Here is a 19,681-nt window from a genome sequence, read left to right on the forward strand (position 1 = left end):
GGGTAGGGGACTTGCTAAACAAACTGTCAAACGCCTGGAATATTGCCTTGGCCACAAGTCTGATCACCCAACCACGGAAGCCACCCACCTTTCCCTGAACCCTCAGCCGACTGCCGAACCTGCCCCAAGCTGCTCCACCGGGCCCCCTCCTTCCTCTCTGTGCCCCTCCCTCGGCCACCGCTTCTGGAGAAGAGCAGGCTGAGGGGCCTGACCACCCCCCACACCTACCCCAGGGCTATCCTCCTGGTTCTCAGCTGCTTGCAGATAGCCAGGGTGGGATCAGAGACCCCCAAGCCCCCAAAACACAGCCATTTACTATGTAAATGGCTTTGAATACACTCCTAAAAGTGAAAGAACGCTTTCCCAGGAATCTGGCAAGCAGAGGAAGCAAAACAGATCGAACCAGCCCTCCAAGCCTTCCTCTGAGGCCTGGGCATCGCTGCTCCTGAGCAACCCGAATGCAAGAAAGGGAGCCTCCGAGATCCGGGGGCTTTTTCTCACAGCTTTTCGGAAAAGTCAGCCTGGCAGATGAGAAGGCACTGGTAGTCCATTTCTGATTTTCCCAACATATAATAAAGATTCACTCCTTTAATACCAATCCAGATTCCTGATAAGATTAAAATTAACATCTTAACACACAAATCCTTTGTACTAATGTCCCCAAGCAACGTGACAGCTTTATGTGCTTTAAGCATGTATTACAGGTCATGATAATTTGAGACTGGGATGTCAGGGCTGGCAAAGGGCCTCTGGAGCTACATGACACTCAGTCTGGGAAGGGGCTTCTCCTTTGAGCCATTATTCTCCTGAACAGAGAGGGAAAATACCCACTCCAAATAACAAGAGTTGCCAAACAATGGCTGTGGGGCACATCAAGAGCCACACTCAGATGAGTAGTAAAGGGACCGTGCAGTGCCCGCTCTCTTCATTTCCATTTCTGTCACTGTCCTGACCCTGAGAACTCCATGGCCTGGGCGTGAAGACAAGAAAACAAATTAAGGTCTCCTCGGTTCCAGAGGAGCTCCTGGGGCCTGTTTCAGCAACACCAAAAACCAAAAACCAAAAACCAAAACCAACCAAAGAAACATTCCCAGACTTAAAAAGGAATGAAATGTCAATACACGCCTTGATGACATCACGAGTGAAATGAGTCAGACAAGGGGATAGATACTGTATGATTCCACGTCTAGGGAGCAGCCACAATACGCTAACTCACAGAGACAGAAGAGAGGGCATAGGGTACCCCGGCAGGGGAAAGGGGATGGGGAATTAAAGCATAATAGGTACAGGGTTTCTATTTGGGGAGATGGAAAGTTCTGGTAATCACGGATGGTGGTGAGAGCAGCACAACACTGTGAACATGATCAATCCACTGAATAGTTATCTGGGAGTGGCTGAGGTGGGAAAGTTTATGTAGTGTACATGTTTCCATAACTAAAAAAAAAAAGAGCAAACAACTAAAAACACAGTGACAATTAAATGCAATACATGATCCTGGACAGAATCTAGGAAGGGAGGAGAAAAGGCTCAAAAGGACATCTTTGGGACATATAAAAAGGCTGGAATATAGACTAAAAACTGTTAAATTTCTAGAACTTGATAACTGCACTTATGTAGGTGACTACATAAGTGAAGATGCCTGTTCTTAGGAAATGTACTAGCTATAGTAAGTGTTCATGGAACATGATATACAGAATATCCTCTCAAATGTTCAGAAAACAGATAAACAGATCGATGGGCTGACGGATAGAGAGAATGACATGGCAAATGCGGCAAAATGGCAAAGTTGTGCATCTGGGCATCTGGGGGGTGGGATGTTGGAGTTCTCTGTATGGGTTTTGTATTTTTTTTTTGCAATTTCCCTTTAAGTTTGAAATTATTTCAAAATAAAAATCTTAAAAAAAAACAAAAACCAAAAACCCCCAAACAAATCAACAAAACCCAAAAGGAAAACAAAAAAAGAACCACGGTGGGGCTGAGCTGCTCCCACGGGGAGACCCGGCGCTGGCTGCCCGGGGGCATCGGCACTGCACCTGGCGGAGCGCCTGAGCCTCTGGCTGTGCGACCCCCCTGGGGCCAGAATCAGTGCCCAGAGCACATCCATGTGTTTGTAAATCACAGCACATTTACAAACAGTCACAGTTAAACAGAAAAGCCATCTTGCGGGGAAAAATACAACATTGGGGAAAAATCCAACATTAGGGAATATTACAAGACAATTTAATGTTCTATCAAAAGTAAAGCACATTCGGTATTTCAGCTGAAGTTAAAGCCACAAGGTCAATTATTTCAGGACATGAAGCAGCAGCAATGACTATTCCAGGCACCCAAGAACCCCAAGACCTCTCTGCGCTATGGGCTTCCTTCTGCATGGTGGGGTACGAAGAAGGTAGAAAGGAAAGAAAGTGTTAAAAAAAAAAATTCTGTACCCAGAACTCATAGTTAGGATTCTTATTCATTTAAAAATAATACAGAGTCTGTTTCTTTTTTTGGGTGGGTGGGCAAGCCCCACGCTCCCATCTCAAGGCTCACCCGAGCGCTCTCACCCGACTACTCCCAGCGCCCCACTACACACTGGGAGCCTGTCAAGCAGACCCAGCGAGCACTGGCAACGCTTTTATTCACTTCTGTCCCAAAGGTGACTTTCAAAACTTCCCCTCTCCAGTGTGAACGTTGTAAAAAGCTGGTGAATGTATATTGTTTCTCAGGTGAGAAAAAGCTGATCTATCCCAGAGCAGAAAGTTCAACTCATTGGCTTCTAATGATATGCCCAGGGACACAAATGTATAATGTTTATATTTATGTGTATGTATTTGTGTGTGGAAGCATTTATATCATATTCACCAGGATCCACATGACCTGCATAACTACACCCCCGCCGTCTAATTTCTGGTCTTCTTAGATATAATTACACAACTGAGTAAAATGGGCTTTTAAAAGTTACTTAAACCAAGAGATACATTATGTGGTAACTCCAAAGGTGAATTAGGTAAAAATCTGGAATTTGTGGTTAAAGTGATGCTCTGAAGTTAGGATTTCACAGACCAGTAACATTTCACAAAGAATTCTGAGGTCTGACATTGCCACTCTAATTGACAAATAAGAACATTAAAAAAATATATTATAAAAGAAAAGACATTTTAATACCAAAAAGGACAATCTCAGAGTAAAGGGAAGTCTTGTAAAAGCAATAAATTTACCTAATGAAAAACCCACTTTGCACCTCCCTTGTTTCCACCTTGGCCAGATAAAAACCCTGTCACAGCGTGGCACAGGCGTCCGGAAACGCCCGCCCTGACGGCCTTCGTGGTGCACCGGAGCCCACGGGGACCAAGTACGCTCGCTCCCTGCCAAGGATGTGATCTGGCTTTCCCTTTCCAAGAAGGAGAGCTGAGAGAATGAACCGGGTTTCCTCCTGGAAGGGTTAGACCTTCCTGACGGCCAAGACTGACCAGGTTCAAGGCCGCCTCAGTAATCGACAAAGGAGGACGGCAGCTTTGCAAGCAAAACGCACACTCCGAGACCCAGCGCCACCACCTCCCTCAAGGCAGCCACCTCCAGATCTGCCTGGCCGGCCTGTGGCTAGAGAGGTTACACGGCAGGTGCTTAGAGGACGGCAATTCCAAACACAAGCACTCTCTCAGGCGGGTTTCTCCCCAACCTGGACTTTCAACCTGGGGTGCGCATCCTGGGGATACGTCAAACACGGGAAAGGCTGGCGTGGGTTCCTGGAATGTCGGCTGTACGTGCAGCTGACGTTAACATTACCAAGTATTAAACTGCAATAATTATGGAACAGAATGCAAAATTCAAATGGCTTTTTATGAAAGCATGAGACGTCAGAAGCTTAAAAACTTTGGAGGTTTTAAGTGGACCACTTCAGGCTGAGTTCCCAGGCTTCCCACAGGGGCAGGTTCTCTCCGGGGCGAGACTGGGCGGCAGTGTGATCACTCTAACCGGGTTTAGCTTGGGAAGCAGCAGTGACAAGCAGACCCTAAACTGACATGGAAATGAAAGGAACCCAGAAAAACAAAATCAATTTTGAAAAAGAACAAAGTTGGAGGGCTCACACGTTTAGATTTTAGAACTTACTACAAAGGTACACGATCAAGACAGTGTGATACAGGAATAAGGACAGACATACAGATGAATGGAACTGAACAGAGTCTAGAAATAAACCCGCACTTTTACGGTCCACCGATTTCCAGCAGGGAGCCAAGACAATTCAATGGGGAAAAAACAGCCTTTTCAACCAATGGTCCTGGGACAACCAGACAGCCAACACGCAAAAGAAAGAAGCTGGCCCCCTTCTTCATCCTACCCAGAAAAAATCAACTCAAAATGGACCAGAGACCTAAATGTAAGAGCTGAAACCATAAAACTCTTAGAAAACAGGAGTAAACCTTCATGACCTTGACTTAGTCAAGGGTTACTTAGATATGGCATCAAAAGCACAAGCAACAAAAGAAAAAACAGATCAACTGGACGTCACCTAAATTAAAAACATTTGTACTGCATATGACACCATCTACAAAGTGAAAAGACAACACGGTACAGGACGTACATCGGCTGCGGGACGGGCTGCGCGGTGCCGACGTCAGGGCCGCCTCTGACCCCACCCTGGGGCCGCCGGTCACTTCCCTCTTCCACAACTTCCTTCCGGGAGTCCTCCCCTGCCCCAGAAATTCTGGTAACCCTCTCTGCTGAAGACGGGACACAAACACCCCGATTTCAGCAGCGCTGGTTTCCACAGCCCCGCTGTTCACACAGAAATGAACGGGGCTGAGCACACCGAGACACGGCCTGAAGTGCAGCAAACCAGAACGCGAGGAAGGGCAGAACCTGGGTGCGGCCCGGTTAGGAAGTCGCATTCCTGTGCACGGGTTGCCCTCATGGACGAGGGCGTGCGTTCCCAACAGGCTGCGCGAAAGCTGAGATGCGAATTCTATGACAAGGACTTGTAAAGTTAATTTTTTGCCAAGAGTGAAATCCAAATCCATGATCTTGACTTTTTCAGTACTAAGTTCTGCAACTTAATTGGTTACAAGCATCGCAATAACTTCCAAGACACAAAAAGATAGCAGTGTCCTGATTCTGACAGTGAAGATTCAACTTTTTGAGTAGGAAATACAAACACAGGGCTCAAACAGACACCTACACGCGCACACACACAAACAGGCACGCAGCGCCCTCCTATCCCCCCACCAAAGGTGTCGCTTTTGGTTATTCTTCTGTATCTCTTGAGGTTCACCGCGGAGCCCTAGCACATGTTCTCCCCCCGGACTGGGGAGAGAGGCTGTGGGCGGCACCCGCTGCTGTACCTGCCCTCCCACCTTGCTGACCCCAGTGCTCTCCGCCCACGGTGCGGGACCAGCACTTCCGGCTGTCGCCCACCACATCACCACGCCTCATCCCAACGCACACCCAAGCCGTGCCCGGCCACCCCACGCCCCCGGCCGTGTTTCGGGCCCCCCCCATCAGCTTTTCAAGCTTCAGCTCTCCCGGGAGCCTCTCCCAGCCCGCAGCCCGTCCTCCTCACTGGAAACACACCCGCAGCGCATGGCATCGTGGCACTCGGCACAGGACCACCACGGAGGCGGCGATCTCTAAATATTCGTCTAACGAATGAAACAAAGCTTCAGGTGGTCGTTAAGTCAGACATTCAAATTATATTTTGTTTGCCTTTCTATGTTAGGTATATTCTATAAAGTTCGTCTTCTTTTTGGAATGAACTCAGTCAGCTAACACATATTTAGTCTCAACTTTAACTTTATTTGGCATAGTGAAGGATGTAAGGTTATGCCATCCGTATACACATACGGAGCCTGCAGAAGAACAGAGCGGGGAAGGAAACCTCCGTGAAGCTTATTAAAATCAGGAACACGCGCTCCCAGGTCGGTTCCTCCCGTGACGAAGTGTCGCCGCTGTGCGGGCCGCCCAGCAGTGCGTCCGCCCAGGGCCGTCTCCTCCGGACGGGTGCCCAGGCCCAGCAGGGCCGGCGCCAGGGGAAGGCACAGCCCGACGCCAAAGAAAGACGCTGCTGCTCGGTCCCAGGCTCCCTCTTTACCCATCAGCGGTTCATGACCCCACTGGAGTACTCTAGTAGCTGTGTCTGAACCCAACTTTGGCGTGACTTTCTCAGGATGAGCGAGATCCTTCAGTCAAGGGGAAAGTGTGTCCCCGTCCCCCCCACAGGTGCCTCCGGGCCCCCGTGGCCACAAAGCTCCCAGGAAGAGCCTCACCTTCACGACCCAGAATCTGCATCTCTCGTTTGTGGAGATGACACCATCAGATCAGCAGCGCCGCTCTCTCCGTCGCGCACCCAGCTCAGCGCAGGAGGCACCGCGCACCCAGAGCTCCGGGCAAGGAAGCCGCTCGGGCAGTCTCGGGTTCACCGTCGGAGGTGCGAGCCCAGAACCAGGCGCCAGAGACCCCCCAACTCCCGGGGCCTCCCTGTTTTGCTTTCCACAACCATAAGAGTGGGGACTAATGACACTGCTTACTCCCTCACAGGAAAGAGGCGGCTTAATTAACACTTGCCAAGAGCTTTGAAGTTAAGAGGCTCCTGGGTGCTAATGACAAGCAATAACATTCTGTCCAGCCTCATTCAGGAACCCATCCTGCTGCAAGCCCCAGACAAGCCGATCTGGGTGAACTGAGCTTCTCTACTTTTTTTTTCCTTAAAGCCATACAATTTTGAAAACCATGGAAAGAAATGAAAGGCAGTGACTCGCTTGGGGCACCAGGTAACAGGTACCGCGGGAGACCCCGAGCCACGGGGCCACAGCACTGGCGACCGGTCCAAGCAGTCATCACATGGCAACAGTTCCCACTCACCATGGACGCCACACTTTAGAGAAGTAACTGGCAGGTAAGTCCCTGTTTCCTGCCAAAGAACTCTTTACTGAACATGCTTCTTAAACTTCCTTTATTTCTTTTAACATTTAATGTGATAAAAATATGCATGTTAAAAATTATTTTGGGGACTCCAAGCTTAACTTACATTTCACTTAAAGGCTCTGCCCCCCTTTTTAAAAAAGGAGAGGACAGGCTCAAATAAGCAAATGTGCAAGCCTGTGCACGCTAAACAACAGGACTGGAAGATTGACCTGGTTTCTGTAAGGAGAGATCTGGCTCTACAGCACACACCCACACACACCACCACTACCGCCACCAGATAGTTTTCCAATCTACACAGGCAAGGCAATCTAGGTTCATTTCAATTCGCAAAAAATAAATACAGAAGTTCAGATTAATATTTTGAAAGTTAACATTTAAATGATGCACAAAATCTAAGGGTAAAAAACGGAGGATTTGTATCCACTGATACTAATTTCTGAAAGAAAAGTCAACCACGAAGACCTGACAACCTCATCTGGAAAATAAAAGAGATGAAATAAGAAAGAAGTTCTTAAGGGGGAGAAAGGGAGAGAGGTAGACAAGTAAAAATTTCAGGATATCATAAACTGAACGTTGGCTGAAAGTATAAATTTAAGTTAATCCCTTATTGACGATTAACAAAAACACTTTTTCAGTGATGTAATTTATCACTTTCTTGTACAGAAACAAATATCTGAATTTATTAGATCAAAAAACAAATAAACAAACACTTGTGGTCATTCACTCAAATTTTCTGCCAGGCTATCGTTTCTCTTAACTAAGGATAAAATAAAAGGAGAAATCTGCTCATTCTCATTATGTGTTTTCTGTCCCCAGGGATATTAGATTGGAATGTGAATTAAGCTCCTTTCTTTCAATTCCCTTGAAAATAAGTAATTTAAGCCAATGCATTTTTAAACCTAACATTCAGAGGTTCATGAAGGCATGCAATGTTTTAAATATCTAGCAAAATATTTTAAAAAACAGGCACAGAAGAGACAATGACTCTCGCTAAAGTAAAATGTGTCCTCAGGACTAAGCCTCAAGAAGCAAAAATCCAAATCCACGTTACCAGCAGCCAGGGATAGCAGAAGCAGTGGCAGTAATCCTCAAGTCAGACAGAGCGAGGTTCCCTTCTGGCCCCAGCTCTCGCTTTTGACCTGCGTTCTGATACCTGTGGAACGAGCAGGCACAGAGCACCTCTCTCATGCGGCTGTGCAAGCTAACTGCACACGGCAGCCGCCTCCCGCTTCTAGCACCTGCTGCTTTGGCCAGCCACGAGATGCATTGGCTTCAACAACAGGAATTTGTTAGCTTACAGTTCCGAGGCTGAGAAGATGTCCAAATCAAGGCATCATAAAGGCGATGCTTTCTTCCTGGAGACTGGCTGCTGGGATCCTGAGCTCCTCTGCCACATAGTGGCGTCTGCTGGTCCCTCTCTGTTCCAGGTTTCGATGCCTTCAGCTTCTCGCTTCCTTGGCTTTCTCTCTCTCTGTCTGAATTTCATTCTCTTATAAAGGACTCCAGTAGGAGGATCAAGCCCCATCCCGAATAAGGTGGGCCACACCTTAACTGAAGCAGCCTCATCAAAAGGTCCCAATTACAATGGGTTCACACTCACAGGAATGGATTAGACTTAAGAACATGTTTTTCTGGGGTACACACAGCTTCAAACCATCATTCCTGCTGTGCTGGTTTGGATGCATTATGTCCCCCAAACACCATGCTCTTGGAAGCAATCTTGTGGGAGCAGATGCATTAGTGTCAATTAGGCTGGAATCCTTTGATGGAGCATTTCCATGGAGATGTGACTCAATTAACTGTAGGTGAAACATCTGGATTATTTCCATGGAGATATGGACCCCGCCCATTCAGTGTGGGTCTTGATTTAATCACTGGAGTCCTATAAAAGAGCTCACAGACAGAAGGACCTCAGAGCAGCTCAGAGAGACATTTTGGAGACAGCCATCAAAAGCAGACTTTTGCTGACACTTGCTCCGGAGAAGCTGAGAGAGGACAAAATGCCCCAAGAGCAACATTTTGCAGAGTGCACAGGAGCTGCGAGTAGAGCCGGAACACAACCGAGATCAGCGGATGCCAGCCACGTGCCTTCCCAGCTAACAGAGGTTTTCTGGGCGCCACTGGCCTTCCTTCAGTGAAGGTACACCTGTGTTGATGCCTTAAACTGGACATTTTCATGGCCTCCAGACTATAAATTTGTAACCAAATAAGCCCCCTTTACAAAAGCCAATCCATTTCTGGTGTTTTGCCTAACGGCAGCATTAGCAAACCAGAACACCTGCCTAGTCTGAAAGTTTAAAATAAGTTAACAAAAGAAGCAGAGGACCACACTAGGAGTTCATCCAACAGACGCACATATGGTACAACGCAGGATAATATAATGTAAACATATTAGCTCAAGCTTCACAAATTATTTAATAGAGCTATCAGGATATGAAAAACTTGTAAAAGGTTTTGGTTTCTAAAATTTCTCTCATGTCAAATTATTTATTCCTTAAGAAATGAAGAAACAAAGAATATTATATAGTTCTGTGACTAAATAAAGACATACTGATCTAACTTATGTGACTATACATGGAATGGTACTCAGCAAACTTCAAACAAGAGTCACTTGAGACTTAATTTGGAGCTAGGGTCAGGGAGAATTTTAGTCTTATCTGTAATTAAAAAAAAATTAAAGGTGGCTGTATTTGTGTATTAATTAATTGAAAATGGATTTTTAAAAAAAGATTTAAAAAAGATAAAAGTTTTAGACCCTAAAAATTGCAAATTTTTATGACACACAGTTATTAAGTTTTTATCAAGTATGGCTCTAAAGCTAAGGACAGCTAAATCCAGGGAAACGTAACATAAAAGGGGAAGACAGTATTTCAACCTGATGTTTCCAAATTACCCTGGTACACATCCTTGGCATCAGACTGTAATTAAAGAGTGTATGTAAACGGGAGGAGCCCTGAGGTAAAGGACCTTAGGGTACGGTGATGTGGTTCCCAGGTGCCCCTTTGCCTCCGCAGCAGCCCGGGGCTCAGTGTGCACAGCCGGACACCGGGGACAGGGCTCCCACGTGGGGCCACCTGGGGCCACCCCCACCCGGGAGGAGGGGCCCCAACGGAGGCTGGCGGCCAGGACGGGGCTGTTCTCTCCTTCTCTGCTTCTCCACACTGCCGCGATGTTCCCCCAGGGAGCATATATCACTTTCATAATTAAAAAATAAAAAGTAAACAGGAAAAACATGCAGGTAAGTAAATACCAGGAAAAACGACGAGATACCAAACACTATGGTCAATTTTTTGGTCAAAAACAGCGGTGGTCAGATGCACAGAGACCCTCTGCAGCCGTGGGGAGCTCTGGGGAGCAGGAAACAGGAAAGACGGGGAACATTTTCCACCTTTATCCCTTTGGATTGTATCAACTGGTACACAGAGGGCATTGCTTTAGGAAAAGAGGAGCAGTAAAGAATGGCAGGCCGGAAATAGAGGAGGGCAAGGAAACCCGAGAAGGGGGCGCAAGGGCAACGGGACAAACGGGCAAAGAAATAACATGCAACACCCGGGCTGAAAATTTTATTTTTAAGAAAAACTGAGGCTAAACCTACCTCATTTTAAAATCAAAGAACAGAAAAAATAACTCCCAGTCCCATGAAGAAAAATATTCTTTAAGCTTCCTCGTTAGTCCATATGGTTTCGCAGAGAGGACAGAAAGCAGGAGGGGGAGGAGTGGGGAGCACGGGGCTCCAGGCCTGGGGACCCTTGGGCGGATGGGGAGTCACTGCCCTGTGCAGCGGCCCTTTTACTTCATCAGAGGACTACTCAGTTTGGGGAATTTTCTCTTAAGGTTAAGAGAAAAAATAATCTCAGCCTGGAGAATAGAGGGTGGTTCTCACAGAAACTTGGTAAAAACAGGGTCGGGGCCACATCCGGTCCCTGCTAGAGAGAGCTCCTCGGCCAAGGGCTTTCTTTCTGTGTGCTTTGGTCTCAGGACCCTAAAAGGCTATCAATTATGTGGGCTGTATCTACTGATATTGAGAATTGAGAATTAAAAACAATGCTTACTTAGTAATTATTTAAAAGTAACAATAGGCTCACATCATGTTAACTTAATATCTTTATGAAAAAAACTTTATTTCCCCAAATTAAAAAAATGTAGCATGGGTAGCTTTGTTCACCATTTTTGCAAATCTCTTTAATGTCTGTCTTAACAGAAGGCAAGGGAGATCTCTTGACTCCTCCTATATCCAACTTTTGTGTGTGTGTATGTGATAAGTTGTTTTCCTTGGAGTATATGCCAAAAACAAACAAAAACCCAGTCTCACCCAGATACGTTTAGTTGGGAGAAAGAGGAGTATTTCAATAGCCTTCTCAAAAAATTGTGGATATTCTCCTTTGATTCTATATCACAATTCAACAAGTGGTCATTTCTTAAAGATGAGGGAAAGTGGAATCTGAAACCCTATTGATGAACTTCTCAGTTACATTAAAACCCCGTGGTCTATCCTGCACTTTAACTGGCTCTTTTGCCCATGTGTGATTTTGCAGTATCATTTATTGGTCATTTGGAAAATACTGGCGAACCAAGTTATGCACGTCTTCCAAACAGTGACTCATTTCATCATATATCTCAAAAATCCTATTTGTTAGCAATGTCCCCAATCTCACCAGCAGAGTCTCAAACCCCAGGAAGCTGTCAAGCTACACGAGCAGAAACAAGCTTTCCAAAATCCAAATTTCTGCTTGAAAGCTCTAATTTTATCATGGGCAACAGTGTCACAGTTGCTTTCCTGGTAGTGATAGGCTCGCTTTGTTCATTTTTTATAAAAAGTCTGCCAAATACTCATGTTTCGGTTAGTTTGTCTGCCATTTGTTCTTTCAAGTAAAAATGTGGTCCATTTCTGAAAAAAGCGGCAGTTCAGCTCGCAACTCAAACATGGCTTAGGTGCTTTCCTCAAGTCAACCATCTCCTCCACCACGTACAAGGGCTTTCTGGGAGCTCTGTGCCTCAATGCACAGAATGTTAAAAAGACACGCACACGGAGACTGCTAGCTGGATGTTGCTGCCTCGCTTTGTGGAAAATGCCCTTCGCTCACCTCTGCCATCAGGGCAAAGAGTGTCCTGGAATTCTCTGGAAGACAGCTTTGGCCTCGCGGACCCCTTGAGAGTATCTCTGTGACCCCAGGGGTCCGAAGACCACACGTTGTGAAGGCTGCGGCCACCTTCACCACTTCAGAGTCCCAGAACATGCTTATCAGATGCCACCCCACGGCAGACCCACCACCTAAAGGTGGAAAGCGAGCACCACCCTCCTAGTGGTGTATGTACAGAAACTGTCTTCAAACACAAACACGTGTGTGCACATCCCTCTAACCCCTCTCCTTTGAGGCTTACCAAGAATAAAGGACCAGCAACTTGGGAAGAATCGGGCTTGTTCCCTAGTGAAACATTATTATTTTCATAATTACATAAATTAAAATCCTGTAATTAGAACACATTGCTCATGGGTAAGACAACTAGCAGACAAAAATCTAAATGTTACTATAAAAAGTGCACGCACCTCAATGATAAAGACTGAAAAACCTAATCAAACATTCATATCAGGTGAATTCTCATAAAAATGCCAGACTATCAACTATAAAATATATGGCTACAGTTGAGAGCCCACTTAGTTCAAATACTATCTGAACTGAAAAATCCTAGCACAAAGAAAGAATTCGGAGTTTAATGTAATGGGACTTGACATTAAGACATTAAACTTTTGGAAGTCAACTGCGAAAGCATCAGAAAGCAGAATCGCATGTCAAACCAACTAAAGGGAAATGGTTTGAAGTTATCCTATCTGGGACCAATCACACATGATGTCTGTAACTTCTAAACATAAATGCTTTAGGAATTTTATGTTAAAACCCCTTGCTTCAAAAGAATTAAAAATGTATGTGTGTGTGGGTGTGTGTGTAAATGCTGATTTTTCTTCTCCTCTAAAGACTGAGCCCAGGAGAGTGGAAACCAGCAAGGATGGCTGGGCAGGGCCCTGCACACCGTGTCTGGGATCGCCCCACCAGGAACGTCACCCCCAGCCTATGAGAGGACACAGCTCAGACTCCTGAGCGGCTGCAGACACTAATTTCTTCCTGGTGGCGAAATGCCGAGTCCACTGCAAGGTGAAAAGGCTCAGTAAATGGGGGTGGGGGTGGGGGTGGGGGACGGAGAGGGAGAGGGACACGAGGGGCAGACAGATGACCCTCGAGAGGAACAAACACCATGGGAGCCGAAAGCAGGTTATGGGTGGACACTGGGTGCTGATGGATCGCACACAATCCAGAAAAGGGATGACAACCACGGCAGCCACGGCCCTTCTGGTGCCTTCCAACACTCCAGGCACTGTCTATGTACTTGCTCAAGCCCGGGACCAGTCATGCTGCACATTCCCTTTGTGGCCCACTGGGGCGGCCATGTGGCCCTGGAGCCCCCCCCCCCTCCCGTGGCCACAGCACCTGCCTCTCCGTCCACAGAGGGAACCTTGGTTTTATCTCAAAGGTGGCTACACCTAAAGGACTGACCAAAACGCCAACAGAAACAGAGAAATGTATACGCCCCCCCAATACCAGCTGGTAAGAGGGTGCAGCTGAAAGTCTGCACGGCTGCTGTGGGCTGGCAGTGACGGGAAGGGCACCGGGTGGCAGGGCCAGCCCATGGCCTGGTCACTTCACTGACGGTTACCAACAGGTCAACAATGTCACAAAAGGAAACATATAAAAGACCCCTTCTCACTACTTAGGAAGCGATTTCTAAATTATTCCATTGCCTTTGCATATTTGTCTGAAGCAGAACATTTTAAAGATATTTCCTTCCAACATTTTATTATGAAAAAGTGTAAACCTGCATGTAAGTTGAATGAAAACCTGTATACCCACTTCCCTAGATGCAACCACCTTCCCGTTCCAGCCTGTCTGCTTCCTAGTGCCGTGGTAGTTGCAGAGTTCATACTTTGCCCCCAAATACTTCACCTGCATCACCAAAGAACAAGGACGGCCCCACACAATCACAGCGCCTTACCGCACACCACAAAATGAACAATTCCACATCAGCCAGTGCATCTGTGCTCAACCTCCTCAGCTGCCCAAGGCTGTCACTTACAGGTTTAAAACAAGGATCTGATCTAGGGTCACTCCTTCTAGAGGAGATTTTGATTTAGGAATAGTTCAAGGGTCTAAAACAAAATAAGACTTTTACTTGCTAGAGAGTCGTGATCTGTGCTCCCCTTCTTCAACCAGTTCCCTCATGCAGGTCTCAAGAGCTTGCCAAGTACTCCCTGACAGACCAAGTAGTGAGCTAAGAACCACGCCGAGTGGCACTGACCTGGGAGGTTGTTCAGAGAAAGGGCCTTTCACTCTCCCTCCTGGCTGCTGAGCACCTGGTGAGGCGGTGACGCCCGCAGGGGTGAGGGTGCTGTCCTTGCAGGTGCTGTGTGGTGGAGGAGGTGAGAATAAGGCCAACCACGAGCGCCCACAGATGTGCCAGGTGACCTGGGCGGCAGGGTTGGTGACTTCCCGCCTTCTCCACCAAGAACGAATGCATGTGAGCCTTTACAGAGCTTCCATTTCAACCTGAAGTGAACACACTATACTTTATGGAGAACAGTGCAAATCCAAAGGCACGTGAGATGCAGAAGCATGCACAGCCAGCTCTCAACCCCCTGGTGCCGGGGAAGAGCCCGAGCTCTGCTTATCTCCCATCAGCTCTGCAGCCCTGTGCAAACAGGCTTGCCTTCCGCTTCTGGAAAAAAGTGGGAATGACAATGCTTCGCAGTGCAGGGAGAAATAAACGGGGAAACAGATAGAAAAGTGCGCAGCCAGGCTGCAGCCAGGCCTGGTGTGCAGAAGGCACTCAGTAAGTGCTGCTTTTCCCCGGTGCCCACCACCGCACCCCGGCCAGCATGGCAAGCAGAGGCGCCCCTGACCCAGTGGGGCGAAGCACAGGACTCGGCTGCTCGCGGATGGGAGTACCGGAAAAAACAAGACGATGTACAATGAACCTGGAGGATAAGGAGGCACCTAAAAACATGCTGTCTTTAGTCTGTCCCTTTCCTAAGTGTAAAAACACATAGGCATTTCTTAGTCAAGAACCTCACCTTTTAATTTCTCTTTCATCCCTCTATATAATTAAATACGCTAATGAAAACATTCAGGAGTTGAGCTTTTGCTGCAACAAGGCAGGAGTGGTGATCAGAAACCTCCTAGCAGAGATGACACCCATGTTCAAGGGAAGGTTCTGCAGACCACAGACCCCCACCCGCCCCAAGCAGGTGCTGCTCTGGTTACCTTCCACACCTGCGGACAGAGAGGCTGCACCTTCACATGCAGGGTCACCACAGTGAAGGTTTCGGGTATATCTCTAACGAGTCACCTCACAGAGAGCCACAACTAAGCAACACACAGAAACCTGTGAAGCAAACCCCTGGCTGAGCTGACTGTATCCAGGAGAGAGAATCGCAGGTCTCGTCTGGTCTTGTGAAGGGTGTTCTCCTCCCACAAGCTGGTGACACAAGATGCACTCATGACAGCACAACCTTTCCACACTTACACCCCCACTTCCCGGGAAACACGGGTTTGCAGAAGAAGAAGAATTGGCTCTGCAGCCCCCACTAAGCCGCAGCCACTTCTGGAAATTCTGAGTCTTGCAGAGAAAGAAGAGGAGTGGGTAACAACTTCCGTGAGGCCCCGAGTAAGAGCCAGCTGGGAAAGGGTCAAAACTGCTCCCTTCTTCTCTTGGCCACTAACATCCTAGCTCCACAGGGGAGAGGACAGATGGACAGAAGGACAGAAGGCCCCACTTGGGACTCACAGCAGACCCAGGCGTCGGGGGGGCCGAGGGAGACCCTGGGTGAAAGCCTACCTGAAACCCAATTCATTATTCTAGGAATGATCTAGAACAGGGGTCACCAAACTAGGGTCCAGGGTCCAAATCTGGCCTGCTGCAGGCCCATTCATTTATGAATTATCTACAGCTGCCTTAGCCCAGAAAGCCCAAAATATTCACTACCTGGTCCTTTTCAGAAAAAGTCCGCCCATCCTGGTCTAGAACTGGACTGTCTGGTACAGTAGCCACCAGCCACAGGAGATGATTTCAATTTAAAATAACTAAAATTAGCTAAAATAAGAAAATCCCATTTCTCAATTGTACCAGGTACTTGTGTGCTCCATAGTCCCATGGACACCCAGAGGACATTCCCACCGGCGCAGACAGCTCTCTGGGCAGCACTGGAAGCACAGAACTAAGTCATCACACTGAACTTCCAGCCGAGTTCCAGGTGACGCGCCCTCCTACAGGCAGAAGGTTTAAACTCAGTCTGGAAATCAGGTCCCTTTCACACTTGAATTTATGAGAACAAGCTCATCCACACCAGTTTTGAACTCCAGATAACAATTTAATAGTAAGTTAATTGTTGAACCAGTTAGAAGTCTGGTCAGTTTAATTACCGTTATCTGTTCATCCGTTTGCCTGACGCCCTCCCCAGCTGACTGTGAACTCCGGCTGACACTTGTGGCCCCAGAGTTGGGCATCTGCCTGGCACGTTACGCATCCACAGGTGTTTGTAAAGTAAATGAACAAATGAAACTAAGAACAAAACTGTCACAAAAAGAGGCCGCTGGAAACAGGTATGTGTTGACAGGGCACTGTGGAAAAACTACTATTATATCCTGTGGCAAATGGTCAGCAACAGTCAAAATCTCTTAAAAAAATTTTTTTTATTGCAAACTTTAACATATATACATAACTCTGATAACTTTCAAAGTATAATTTAACGAGTAGTTAGCAAATTTCAGAGAATGTTATGCGCTACAGCTCCACAATTTCAGTTATTTCCATTATTGTAAAATATGACATATATATATGTTATATTTTATATTATAAAATATAACATATATACATAACTTTTGATATGCAGCTCTCAACAGGCAGTTATACAGGTAACTTCAAAAACTGTTATGGGTTACAGCTCTACAGTTTCAGTTCTTTCCATATTGTGAAATATGGGGTACATACAGAAAGGTGAAAACTTTCAAAGCACAATTCAACAAATAGCTATGGAGCAAACTTCAAAGAATGTTACAGGTTACAGTTTCACCATTTCAGTCAAAATCTCTATTTTAAAGTATGCTTTCAAAAGAAGATTTTTCACAAACCAGAGCACCTTTGTGGGTTTGGATTTGGGCCGCACCGACTGCTGATGCTATGGGACCTTGGACAGGTCATTTCCCCTCGTGTGTGGAAGGGCCCCTCCTCACCCAGTTCTCACTGGGTCTCGCCCACCAAACCAAGGTCCCTCCAGGGCAGGGCTGCACCCCAGCCCTCTCCAACCACCAGCAGCTGGGTGGATGGTAATGTGACGATGAATCCAAATAAAAGCTCAATAAATAAAACCTCACAGTAACCTGCTTGCTCTGAAAAGTCCTGGTGACTACCTAAAGCTTCCCATAAGTTCTGAAATTAGAAATTCCCCCCATGCTTGAATGAGAAGTTCGTCTCAAGCCCCTAAAGGCCACCCCTCCTTAACGAGTCGTCAGCACCCTCATCATCTTCCCCTCCACAACCACACAGCATAGACGCACTCAACCCACAGCAAGAACTCCAGACTGACCAGAAAAGATCTAAGGGTTCTGAAAAAAATCAATGTGGTTTAAGATAAAAAATCAAATGATTCTATTGCAGAATAGACCCACAATTTAAAAAATGACTAGTATATTAAGTGTGTAATAAAGTCAGAAAACTCACAAACCAAAAATATCTGTTGCATATAAGGTAACTTAAAAGTATAAAAATGTGCAATTTATATGCAAAAAAAAAAAAAAAAAATGACCTTACAGCTAACTTGTTAGTCAGCATTTAAGAACCAACTTCCATCCGATCACACGTTCATTTTGCTCTTCCTCCTTTGGTCCCTGCCCCAAAACACCAGATGGCCACCTGCAGTCAGCCTCTGCTCTTTCCCAACCATCGCACAGCCAGCCGCTCTACAATTTGGTCACCACGGCTGCTAATTTCCACCAGCTTCATTAAAGAGGCTGAAGAGAGAAACAACACCCATTTTATTCCAACAGATCGGGCATTCATGTGCTTTTACCCTCCCTGGGATCTGAGGAATCCGCCCACCTTTTTAGCCATGGAGACCATTAGTCACCTGAAGACACCCCCCCTTCCTATAGGGGCCCCCAGAGGAGATCCTGACAGTTGAAACAGTTTTGTTAGCACAAAGCTGTGAGAACAGAGCTTTAAAGGCATATGATGTAGCTTACCACCCATTTTCAATTTCAGCCAATTACGAACAAAAAACATACAGAACAAATATTGAAAATACCAAGTGTTTTAAAAACGAAGTATACTCCTACCCTGATAGCTATGTTTTAATGTAACTATTATTAATTACCATAGCAATTGTGTTTTCAAGCTAACTTCTGATTACCAAATATGTAGGAACTATAAGAGGTCAACTGTAATTGCTTAGAATAGTGATCTCCATGAACATCGAAAACTTGTTGCCGTTTAAAATCTTAAAGTCAAATGGCAACACAAAAATCTATTTACATGCAAAATATTTCCTAAAACCCAAAGAAAACGCTACCATTTCAGAAATGAGGACCTACAATAGATTTCACTATTTCTCTGTGGGCTCCACGGCAAGAATACAAGCAATCCTCCTAAAGGACATTCTTTCCAATGAACTGGGTCCGTTCCGACGGCCCTGCCCTCCACCCGGAGCCGGGCGGAATGAGGCAGGGAACGCTCCGAGGAGCGCTGCCCCGCCGGCTCGGCCCGCCCCTGCCTCGCCCCCACCCAACACCTTCCTGGGCAGTGACTTCACATCCTTTGACATCAGCGCAGCTCCGAAAGGGGGATGGGAGGGCGCGCCGAAAGCAGAAAAACCAGCTTTGAACCAGGCATGCAAGGCCTCTCTCGACTCGCAAATCCCCCAAGTCGTTCGTAAAATGCCCACATCCGAGGACATGCCCAGTCTGCTTCTGTCCAGTCTGCAGCAAGATGGGATGAACTCGGCTAGAAAGGACTTCCTGCTGTCCTTATCGGAAGCACAATGGCCATTTATTAACTAACCTCGGAGGGTTCCGATCAGTGAGACCCACGAGAACTCACCTCGGATATGCAGAAGGGCCACGGGCTGGAAGGGCCCATTGGAGCTGGCCGCGTCCACCACCATCCTGCTGCCAGCCTTGTTACATGTCAACATCGAGACTCCAGCAGGAAGGGCAATGCACTCCTCACGGCGAGAAAGCAGCCTCCATTTTAGTTAAAAAAAAAAAAAAAAGACAAACTGGGCTCTGCAGCTGGAGGGAGCTGGCTGCCGGGTGACGTCAGCAGGCACGGGCCCGCAGATTGGCTGCAAGCTGCAACTTAAAATGACACTGAAAAGGCTGCAAATGGAAAGAACGTTCCGCCTGGCTGTCAGTGTGCACTCAAAGCGTGGGCACTTTTTGGCTTTCTGTGTCTCCACCTCTCAGTAACTTTTAGGCAAAGGTCCCATCTGTCAGGGGATAGGACGGGAGGCACAACCCCACCCGACTGTAAACAAACGATCCCCCGAAAAAGGGTGCGCGTGTCCCTCTACGTGAACTTTACATTTCAGCATTTCCCTAACTGGTGCTTCAAATGCAGTGTTTCCTTACACCCACCGGCTACCTTCTATTTTCTATTTCTCTTTACTTTGATATTTAGCATTTTGGCAACCCAGGTTTTTTGTATTGTTTTGTTTTGTTTTAAGTAAACAGCTATTCAA

The 19,681-nt window shown here is 46.7% G+C and overlaps 1 protein-coding gene across 10 annotated transcripts in view; it reads right to left on the bottom strand.

Moving 5' to 3' along the window:
• Nucleotides 1-19,681, bottom strand: part of PPP2R5C (protein phosphatase 2 regulatory subunit B'gamma) — a 157,409-nt gene that overhangs the window by 91,972 nt on the left and 45,756 nt on the right. For 3 of the 10 annotated variants that reach the window (XM_037831851.1, XM_037831852.1, XM_037831850.1), the window contains exon 1: nt 19,042-19,135. The exons of 6 other annotated variants lie outside the window; for them this stretch is intronic. In XM_037831851.1, the coding sequence (XP_037687779.1) occupies nt 19,042-19,135 (94 nt within the window). Of the gene's footprint in view, nt 1-19,041; nt 19,188-19,681 lie in introns of those variants that run through there. One more of the 10 variants, XM_037831847.1, reaches the window with a different exon arrangement.

Source organism: Choloepus didactylus, chromosome 4, assembly GCF_015220235.1.
Source record: "Choloepus didactylus isolate mChoDid1 chromosome 4, mChoDid1.pri, whole genome shotgun sequence".
Lineage (NCBI taxonomy): Eukaryota > Metazoa > Chordata > Mammalia > Pilosa > Megalonychidae > Choloepus > Choloepus didactylus.